This window comes from Colletotrichum tamarilloi, assembly GCF_030869305.1.
Source record: "Colletotrichum tamarilloi strain Tom-12 chromosome Unknown Scaffold_285.1, whole genome shotgun sequence".
Classification (NCBI taxonomy): Eukaryota; Fungi; Ascomycota; class Sordariomycetes; order Glomerellales; family Glomerellaceae; genus Colletotrichum; species Colletotrichum tamarilloi.
This window is the reverse complement of record NW_026849668.1, coordinates 4,135-13,369: the sequence shown is the minus strand read 5'-3', so window position 1 is coordinate 13,369 and position 9,235 is coordinate 4,135. Positions and strand designations below refer to the sequence as shown.

Sequence of the window (9,235 nt, the reverse complement as noted above, 5' to 3'; positions counted from 1 at the left end):
TTGATGCGGAGATGGAAACATAGGCCTTGAAGCGAACGTGCCGGAATTTGAGAGTTGATCCCATATCTCCTGTTGCCTCGTCGCGAAGTCATCCCATGGAACGATTCGTCGAGGGAAAATCCGGCCTGTCGGATTGGTCGTATCGCCTTGCGTAGTCAAGGTGCGATCGGTCACCACCTCAATAGCGAGGCTGAGCGAGTGACAAGATGCGAGATAATATGGAAGGGTCTGTGGTCGTGCCGCCTTCGCGAGTTCTTCAGCCTGCTCGCGTCGGCGCTGTTCTTCGTTGCGAAGTTGCCGCGCTTCCAGAAGCTGTTGTCGTAGTTTTGCGAGTTCATCTTCCATTGTGATCCGACATATGTGTGGCACAAACCAAGCGATCAGTAAATTCGACCCTTGAGTCTCGACAATCTGGATTGTTTGGATATGTTTCGTCACGTTTGGTTTATGTCGCCCCGACAACTATCGTACCCCAAATTCAGAGTCACGTGAAAGAGTCACAGCAAGCTGACTAAATCTGTCCCTTACGTCGGCTCCCAATAGGCTCACTGGTACGTACCCGTGAAAATGACCAAGCAAACTGGCGGCACGGATTGACAAATGCGTCTCGCGTCAGTCTACACGTTTCTCTACACCGCCGTAGGGAGCGGATGCACCGTCTTCAGCCATTGCCTGGACTTGCGAATGGTCTGGCGAAAACTCCTATAACCTGTACAGTAGTGGCATGATGTAGATGGACGAACTCAGATTATTCGAGAAGTATCATCTCCGAAGCGGCACCAGACAACCCTATCGCATCCCCCGTCATGAATCCCAGGATGATGCATTCACCAACAAGGAGGTATCGGCCTTCCGAAGATGGCCGGATGGCGTACGGAAGCTCCATTCCGTCGAAAATACAGATGAAGTCTCCCTCCTCAGCCACCGGCGTCAGCCAGCCTAGCCTTCCGCTCTGCGTACTGCCAAACCGCCGGTGCAGCTTTTCTAGTATCATGCTCTCGAGGAGATGGCTCGATTCAAGGCCCATGCTTGTCATCACGGCGGATAACCACCTACTATGGTTGCTTTCGTGGGCCATAGCTTTGTAAAGCTGCATTTGAGCAGCAAACTCTGTCCTGACCACTGCCAAACCCTGAGGAACTTCATTGTTGATGAAAGAATCACCCAGCAATGCGTTCTGTAAAGCTCCCTCGACGTTAGTCGCGCCCGAGGCCTTTGCAATAGACAAACATTCTTCAAGCCATTCCCATCTCCGCCTTTGCATCGCCTGAATATTCTTCCGAAAGGGTTGCAGATCCCTATTGAATAATTTTTCGACAATACGAGCGTCGCCGAGACTTCTGTTGTCCGATCCGAGAAAGCGAACCCTGTCGATGATGCAGCCCCGTATCCCTAGGATATCACCGCCATCGTGTAACACCGTTTGCAGCATCGTGTCCCCAGATGCGTTATGATCTTTGTACTGCTGTACAGAGAACTGGGTGACCAAGGTGCCCCCGTCCCTATTGCTCACCACGCTTTGAATATTTGGCACCCAAGAACGTATCCGACACTTTAACGGAGTAAAGCAAACGAGAGACCAAAGCAACTTGAGACTCATGCTATCGGCGACGCAAATAGACGCGAACTGTCGACAAATCTTCTCCATTGGGCTTCTGTAGTCGATCAGATCGAAGCGGTCGGCATCGGATGCGATACCTATCATCGCGAAAATGTGATCACGGGGATCAGCGCATCTGAATTCCAGCGTCCTCACGATAAGAAACGGCAGAAGTTGCTTCTCCGTACCCTCTATGCGCGTGAGAAGTGAAGCTCGCAGCAGAGATAATCCCAACACCTTTCCACCGGCCTCGAGAGGATTGGGGCAGGTTTGTATGAACTCCTCCGTTGTTTTCGGGCACCACTCGACGAAGCTGATTCAGCGAACCAGCGTAGTCCATGGGAGATATAATCTGCCGACCATTAACTTTGGCCTTTGCGATTTCACCAGCTCTTGAATGATCCACTTCCGTGTGAACTATTGACGGTTAAGCAGAGCCCAGATATGTCGAAACGCAGCAGTTCGGTGCCTGCCGAACGCCGCCTGCAACGGCCCCTCAGCCCGACTTTTGGTAATCAAGTCTGGGCCAGAATCCGGCATGCCCCAAGCCATGGCGGACCTGCGTAGCCAGCCAAAGGCCATCTTGACGTCGCCCGATTCCTCGTCAAGCCAGATAACTGTAGCGAACGCAGCGGCGTATATGTCGCTCATCATCCTGACCTGCTGGCTGCGCTCCGAGATATCATGTTGGTTATGTCCTCGGTGCCCCTTCAAAGTGGTTCAGACCTTAGGATCACGAGTTAGCATCTTGTCGCGTTGAAGACACAGGACAGAGATTTAAGAGGCAGTTGTGTATATCTATCTGTGCGTCAACACTAGATACTCTGTGTGATCTAGACTAGGCCTAGCCTTGTGTCCCTTTAGCCATCCGTCTACGCTTTACCTTCTTTGATCGTCTTTGCTCGACCTGGCCTGATGTCCTCAGCGAAACGCCATGAAGAGTCTGCACATGCCGTCTGAACGCATCTAGTGTCGCGAAATTCGGGTCATCCTGGCATTGAGGATGGTTGCACCGAATGAGATTGCCACGTTGTACAGTACGCTCTCGTTCTACCAGATGCTGGTCGTCAAAGTGGTCATTTCTGACCGCTGGCCGGCAGTACTTGAACGTCCGTTCTGCTAGTGAAAGTCTGCAATCCCCAACACAATCAGGGCACTGATTCGGATCAAGGAGTAGTGGGAAGGGCTTGGGTTGGGGAGTCTCTTCGATGGTTGGCTTGGGTTGAGGATGGGTACGGATGCGGTCTCGTTTAACTATCTCTCTCTTATTACAAAGTGTAACCATTAGATCGATAGCCTCAATCCAAAGCTCTATGAGTTTATCGTGAGAGCAGTCGGCTGGTTAGTGGTAGAGGATGTGGGCTAGTCTGGTGCGCTCGGGGATCTGGAGGTTAATGTCCGGTTTAGTATACTCCTCGTTTTTTTCACCGTTCGCTTACCTCTCGATATCCCATATTAAGCAGTTATAAAAATAATATTTAAGATACTCTTTTATAATACTCTTATCGCATTAATCCCGCTTCGTACATATCTCCTCGGTTAGCCTGTAGATTTTAGCTTCGTTCTCTTTACCTTATACTTAGTATTAACTACCCTTTAACTCCTATTACTATTACTCTAGCTTTATAATTTCCAGATCGGGAAGCAAGTTCTCCTAGACCTCCTTAGGGACTATATCTCTTTTTACTTAGGGATTGCGCGTAAGGCTAATATACGCAAATACTTTATATATTTACTCCTCGGTTTCCTCTTCTAAGAAAGTATTCTAGAGATTAAACTAGACGTTCTTATTAAAGTATATACTTTAAAACGTAGTAAACTTAAGATTGTAGTGTATTATCTAGTCGCATACGGCATTAGACGTATTCCCTAGAGTTAAAGCTTTAAGTATCTAACGTCCTTATAAATACTATTTACCTTAACTTACTATTTACTATATTTACCGCCCCTCTTTAGGCGAACTATAGTATCTAGGCCTTTTCGAAACCTATATTAAGGCTCTATCGGCCTATATTATCTCGTAATTTAGAATAGCTTATAGCCTCGTTAATAGCTAACGCACTACTGCTGAACTTTCGAAAGATCGGAACCTTAAGCATTAACTACTTCTACCGTAAAGCCGTAGACTAGACTAGACCCCTGACCTCTACTCTTAGTACCTGGGTTACATCTGTCAGGCTTGCTACGTCAAAAGCCTAGTTATGGAGCGCTAGAGCGATGATGGTGCTAACGGCATAGAAGATGAGCCTTCTTGTAGGCATAAAGAAGAAGACAGTCCTGTCCATAGTCAACATGGAAAGCACCAAAAGCGATTGGAGCCGCGGCGCTACGCATACTCACGGTCTTGGCTTGTTGTCAGCTCCTTTGTGGTGGATGAACTTAACAGCCATTGCCGGTACGGCTCGTCCCGTCACTGGATGGCGAACAATCATCATAAGTATGTCCTCATAGCACAAGGCTTTCGGACGTCCCCGCCCGGCTGTTTCCTGTATCAGCAATCTGTCGAGGAGAAGGGAGTCTTTGTCTTGTGATGGTTGGTCATCATAATCCACGTTCTCTGCGTCTTTGCCACACTCAACATCAAGGGACTTGACGCCTTGGAGCTTGAAAATCTCGTCCGTGCTTCCGTCTTTGGGTTTTTTCCTTTCGACATGCGCGACCTCAGCGGGCCGGGCGCCAGTGTAGCAGAGGAGCTGGTAGCAACCAGCCAGCTGAGTGCGCTGCCGTTCTGAGAACAGATGTTCAGCGGTTGTGGCAATGAGGGTCCCGCCGGCCATTCAGCTGAGTTGTACCCTATCTGTTTGCATACCGCATTCATGAAGTAGGTCAACCCGGATAAGCTGAAGCGGTGGATGACCACTAATGCGTCCAAGTCCTTGTGTTCTCAGATCACTGTGCAGTCAACAATGCTTCGACGCTCCTACCTCAGGCGGCTGGGACCGGGTCTTCCTCTATCCAGCTCACAACTGCTATTGTGGATGGTATGCTGGACGTGGTAGTTGTTTGTTGAAGCCAGTAGAGCACAGCATACCGAGCGGCTATTGCGCGGAGAGCACGCATCTCGAAACCGGACACACGAATGGATACTTGACAGATGCTGCTGACTCTGCCCATGCTGTAGCAGACGAGCCGCTCCACCCGTGAGTCTACGGCTTTGATGGTCAGCCTATCCCGCAACAGGAATTTGATCTGGAAAACGGCGGCGATTGGGGTGTAGCTGGGGAGAGTCTTGGGCCATCATCGACCTTTCCCGGGCAGATAACCGCCTTAAACGGTTGAGAGGCTTCATCTTGCGCTTTGTCCACGTACGGTTCTGCGCCATACTGTATCATATAGGCGGTGGTATCTGAATTTGGAATAAGACTACAATTAACGGCCAGATATTTTGAAGAGCCGCGATCCAGAAATCCCTTCCCTTCCATGTCAAAGCGATTCTCTGAATTCGCAAGTAGTTTCCAAACTCAATATCCCGCACGAACCAGGAATAGTATCAACACTCTGCGAAACGTCTTCCACGTGCATCCTCTGGCGAATTTCACTCCGTTTATAGACCTTGTTCTTGTTTTCGTTCGTCTTGACTAGACACAAGCCATTGTAATCCACTTCCTATGTCCATCCGTGCGCGCCACGCCCCGCCACAACGTGACCTCGGTGTTTACACTAATGCTCCTGTCTTCTATCCCGCGCTCGCAGCCGTGTTCCCATCCTCATCATCAACTCAGAACCTCTCCAACATGCTTCTGATCAAAGAACGACCGGCCGCCGTGCCGTCCAAGTCCACGCGTCGGACAAACTGAAGAGGTTCCACACCGGGCTGACTGGCTTCGCTGGAGTCTTCGCATTCTGCCCTTTCGTCCACGTCGATGATGGAGCATGTATCGAGGGTGACTTCTGCTCTGGTAGTTTCCGTGGGACGCCGTGTTTGGCGTTTCTCGTTACGGAATGCGGCGTGTGAAGCCGGGCGAGCCTCCACCGAAGATTGATGAGACAAAGGTCGGTTGCTGTTGATGACGTGGTGTTGAAATTGCCTCGATGGTGACTTCGAAACCGGCGCATGGCGGAACGTCTTTAAGGGGCCGGATGTGAGAGGCGCTGGCCGAGGCCTCTCCGTGTGGGTCGACATGGAAGAAACCCATTCACTCACGACATCGAAAGAATGCAAAGTCTCTGGGGACATTATGGTTGGCTGGCAACGCCTTGGAAGTGAAAATGCTGTTGTTAGACAGTATCTACATGGAGCACTGGAACACCAATGTCTAGCTCATATCTACAGCTCTCCTATTGGGAGCTCTCGTCGGAGCCGTTGCTGGATCAGTGGATCGTTCCATCGTCCAGAAGCTGCTCTCCTGTTAGGTGTGTGTGTAAAAGAGAGCTCTTCTGGATTTGCTCGTTCGGCCACCTTTGGCCATGTCAGAGCCAGATCGGCAACCCCAGAAACACAAAAGACAATGCACCATATCTGGACGCTCCGCATGACGGCACAAGTGGATCGATGGCCTAAAGCGAGGAAGGCTTGCTCTGTCTCCGACCTAGATCTCTGCCGTTGAGACTACATCGGTCGGCCGCAAATCAACAAGTGGCGCGACTCGGCCCGCTTTTCGGCGACTTCGTCCGTTCCACTCGTTTCGTTCGCAGCGACTCTGAAGGCGCGGCGCGCAACGGCAAGTCTCATCATGCTCGGCCATCAACCAGCCGTAATTGGAGAGGTCCTCTTCGCTTTCCCACGTCGGACACGCGTAGCCGTCCCATTTGACGGCGTACAAATTGGCGCCGTCATCGGTCTCGTAGCAGCCCACGATGCACTGGAGACGGGACGCCCAAGCAGCGTTGCTTGCTCGGGGTCGCTCGACGCATTCTTGCCATACATTGGTGCACTCTCCGTCTTCAAAGACCCACAAAGTTTGACGATCGTCCAGCCAGTCCCACTCGAGGGTATCACGGATGCCCACGACCACACCGTAGAACATGCACGCGCCACCCGTGGCGGTGCAGATGACTTCAACTACCTCGAGGCACGAAGACCAGGCTGCGTGGATCATCGAGCCCCGCCGTACTCCCATGTTGACGCGGATATGTTTTGAGATGCGCAGTGCTTTAAGCATACAGTGGTCTTCTTGGGGGAGTGAATCTACTGGAAGATGATGACGAGAAGTCGGGTCGTAAATGGCGGCCCTCGGCAGGTACCCCGAACTTATATAGGTGCGTAGTTAGATGCATGTCTTTTGGTATCACAGAGCCGCACTCGCATGCTTCCACGTCTCGGAGTCAAACATGTCTGCTCTTTTCGCCGATGAACGCCCTGTTTCGGGCCCCAGACCCGGACCACTGACAACACCATAGCTCCAAGTGGCGGGACCCAAATACAATACTGCGTCCTTGTGGTCTATGTAGCTTTGAGTACATAGAAGTTGGAAGAACAGACTCTTCATTGCAGGAAAGCCAACTTGGCTGGTTTCTGTTGGCGCGATTTCCAACCAATGCGACCTTCGCAACGAGCGGACATACCCCCCCCCCCCCCCGGTCCTGTCCCTACTCTCTCTATGACCATTTTGCAAAAAGGTCTTCAGGAGCTCCGCCATATCTGTCCTGAGACGAACACGCGTCTCTAGCACCGCCTTCACGTTGCCGTCAATGTCTACAGAGTTGGCCACAGGCCATTTGGTCTTTGCGATCTCTGCATCAGTACAGCTACGGCGGAACCTGACACGGTTACGCCACGTCCATCGTCGGCTTCTTATCCAAGGCCATTGTACCCTCTGCGTGCATCTGGCGTGTTTGGCGCCGTGCAGTCAGTATTTGGGCGTGTCGTGGACGTGTCGTCGGACGTCACGGGGTCGGCGCTGGCTTTGCTGTGTTAGCAGATGCTGTTGATGATACGTACGCTACGGTCGAACTCACATATATCGACACGAGCCTTTGCAAGGCCATGTTCATTCTTTGCGGATCGGATAGCCTCCTCTCTTGTGTTGAGTTCATATTCATCGAGGAATGAATCCTCAAAGAGCTGTGCTGTCAAGTGATCCAAAGGAGGGACGACCAGATCGAGCATGGATCCCATATCGTCCAAGTCAGTCGGGCAGACTGTGGTCGTGCACTTGAAAACGATGAAACCGACATGGACGTCGGCTCATCAAAGATGCAGGACTGTAGAACTTATACACTTGCGCAGCCACAGAACACTTGATATCTAATCGGGATAAATACTATCCGAGGCAGTAAACTCCCTCCTAAGCCATGCGCCGTGTCCCTCCATCAGGGAGTCATTTCACGTCTACCAAATGCAGCTATTTACCTGAACACTGGCATCGCCGACCAGGCCTCGCCGACAACATGCCGCGAAGGACTAGTTCGTCAGAAATTATCACCATAATTCTATACCTTCCGCTCTTGACACCACATCTATTTTACTAACAGCTCCACATTCCTCCCCTGACCATCTCGGCCTACTATACTAACACCATCTCCGCGGGGTGCTCTTTCTTTCTGATCGGAAAACTCCTGCAATCACCGGCCCGGGCCGGCTCTCCTTCGCTTTCCGCAGCATGTTCAAGACGCCCGTCTTCGTCAGACTGACACCGTCTTTCAGCATCTCCGTAACGAGTTGCACAATCACCCTCGGCAACTCTTATAAAAACCGTGATGCGGCAGCGTTACCACTCCAGGACGCTACCTAGAAATAGTACGAATATAGCACGTGGAATATCCTCAACAACTTCGGTTCCCGCGTCAACAGGCCGATCACACTCCGGTGGTCTTGTGCGTCCGCAAGCCGCGCCAGCTTATCGATGATGTTACGCAACACTACATCGTCCATCCTAGCACCATGCTGCAGTAAGACCGATGCCATTACGGGGTTGCCGTGGTATGTAGAAAGCGTCTAATCAAAACTCGTCGCGCCATACAAGTCGCGCTTATCGATCTCTAAGAGTTCCGAAGAGAGCAACATCTCGGCCTCCTAGCGACGTTACGTTCGTACGAGTTTCAGTAAGAGAGGCCCCGTCTAATTACTGCGGGCTAATATACACACCGTCGCATTTAGGTCAGCACCCGACTTAATAAGGAGATCGATGAGGTATTCTTTTGCCGCGGCCATCCTGCCGGCCGTCTCTCTGACCCCGGCCAGGAGGGCCAGCTCAAGCGGGTCCTGCTTAAAGATGCGGAGCGCCGGGTCGGCCCCCTTAATCAAGGTATCTAGCTCGCCCGTGGCATCCGCTCCGGCCTTCAACATTACCAGGGCAGCAGCGAATATGCTATCCTCGTACGCCATACTGAGGGCCGTTATACACTATATATTAATCGTTGTGGGCTGGTTTATATCCACGCCGAACCGCGCTAAGTAACCTATAATTATATCCGGCAATAGTAATAATAAGGAGTAAATTAGTAGTATATCCCTATTATTATTAGTCTCGTTCACTTCCATCCCTTTCTTATTAATAAGGTACGTAATTACTTCGGTAAGCCCGGTGGCGGCGGCTTGGTAGAGAGCGTTAATGCTAAACTCAAAAGACTTAAGCCGTGCGCCGCGCCGAAAGAGAACTATAGACGTCCTAGCGTCTCCGCCTAGTAAAAATAGGAAGACGGGAGTACGTAGCCTATAGTCCAGGGCCCCGTTAATATTAGTACCGTGGTTAA

At 51.1% G+C, this 9,235-nt stretch overlaps 8 protein-coding genes across 8 annotated transcripts; all 8 read right to left on the bottom strand.

Annotated features, from left to right (window-relative positions):
- Positions 1-345, bottom strand: CTAM01_16929 (uncharacterized protein; the record flags this gene model as incomplete). The annotated part of the gene is made up of 1 exon (XM_060532921.1): positions 1-345. A coding segment is annotated over one exon (345 nt), but the record flags the coding sequence as incomplete, so codon positions are not given.
- A 403-nt stretch (positions 346-748) lies between these two features.
- CTAM01_16928 (uncharacterized protein) lies at positions 749-2,254 on the bottom strand (the record flags this gene model as incomplete). The annotated part of the gene is made up of 2 exons (XM_060532920.1): positions 749-1,913; positions 2,160-2,254. The coding sequence occupies 2 exons, from the start codon at positions 2,252-2,254 to the stop codon at positions 749-751; spliced, it is 1,260 nt and encodes a 419-aa protein (XP_060372507.1).
- Positions 2,255-2,444: 190 nt separating this feature from the next.
- On the bottom strand, positions 2,445-2,885 carry CTAM01_16927 (FluG domain-containing protein; the record flags this gene model as incomplete). The annotated part of the gene is made up of 2 exons (XM_060532919.1): positions 2,445-2,786; positions 2,817-2,885. 2 exons carry the CDS (start codon positions 2,883-2,885, stop codon positions 2,445-2,447), a joined length of 411 nt encoding a protein of 136 aa, XP_060372506.1.
- A 910-nt stretch (positions 2,886-3,795) lies between these two features.
- Positions 3,796-4,377, bottom strand: CTAM01_16926 (FluG domain-containing protein; the record flags this gene model as incomplete). Its single annotated transcript, XM_060532918.1, has 2 exons — positions 3,796-3,877; positions 3,941-4,377. 2 exons carry the CDS (start codon positions 4,375-4,377, stop codon positions 3,796-3,798), a joined length of 519 nt encoding a protein of 172 aa, XP_060372505.1.
- A 148-nt stretch (positions 4,378-4,525) lies between these two features.
- CTAM01_16925 (uncharacterized protein) lies at positions 4,526-5,777 on the bottom strand (the record flags this gene model as incomplete). Its single annotated transcript, XM_060532917.1, has 5 exons — positions 4,526-4,817; positions 4,910-4,946; positions 5,080-5,178; positions 5,411-5,666; positions 5,745-5,777. 5 exons carry the CDS (start codon positions 5,775-5,777, stop codon positions 4,526-4,528), a joined length of 717 nt encoding a protein of 238 aa, XP_060372504.1.
- A 352-nt stretch (positions 5,778-6,129) lies between these two features.
- CTAM01_16924 (uncharacterized protein) lies at positions 6,130-6,660 on the bottom strand (the record flags this gene model as incomplete). The annotated part of the gene is made up of 1 exon (XM_060532916.1): positions 6,130-6,660. The coding sequence occupies one exon, from the start codon at positions 6,658-6,660 to the stop codon at positions 6,130-6,132; it is 531 nt and encodes a 176-aa protein (XP_060372503.1).
- Positions 6,661-7,334: 674 nt separating this feature from the next.
- CTAM01_16923 (uncharacterized protein) lies at positions 7,335-8,867 on the bottom strand (the record flags this gene model as incomplete). The annotated part of the gene is made up of 5 exons (XM_060532915.1): positions 7,335-7,444; positions 7,499-7,726; positions 8,057-8,169; positions 8,503-8,555; positions 8,628-8,867. 5 exons carry the CDS (start codon positions 8,865-8,867, stop codon positions 7,335-7,337), a joined length of 744 nt encoding a protein of 247 aa, XP_060372502.1.
- An 18-nt stretch (positions 8,868-8,885) lies between these two features.
- On the bottom strand, positions 8,886-9,023 carry CTAM01_16922 (uncharacterized protein; the record flags this gene model as incomplete). The annotated part of the gene is made up of 1 exon (XM_060532914.1): positions 8,886-9,023. The coding sequence occupies one exon, from the start codon at positions 9,021-9,023 to the stop codon at positions 8,886-8,888; it is 138 nt and encodes a 45-aa protein (XP_060372501.1).
- Between the last annotated feature and the right edge of the window lie 212 nt (positions 9,024-9,235).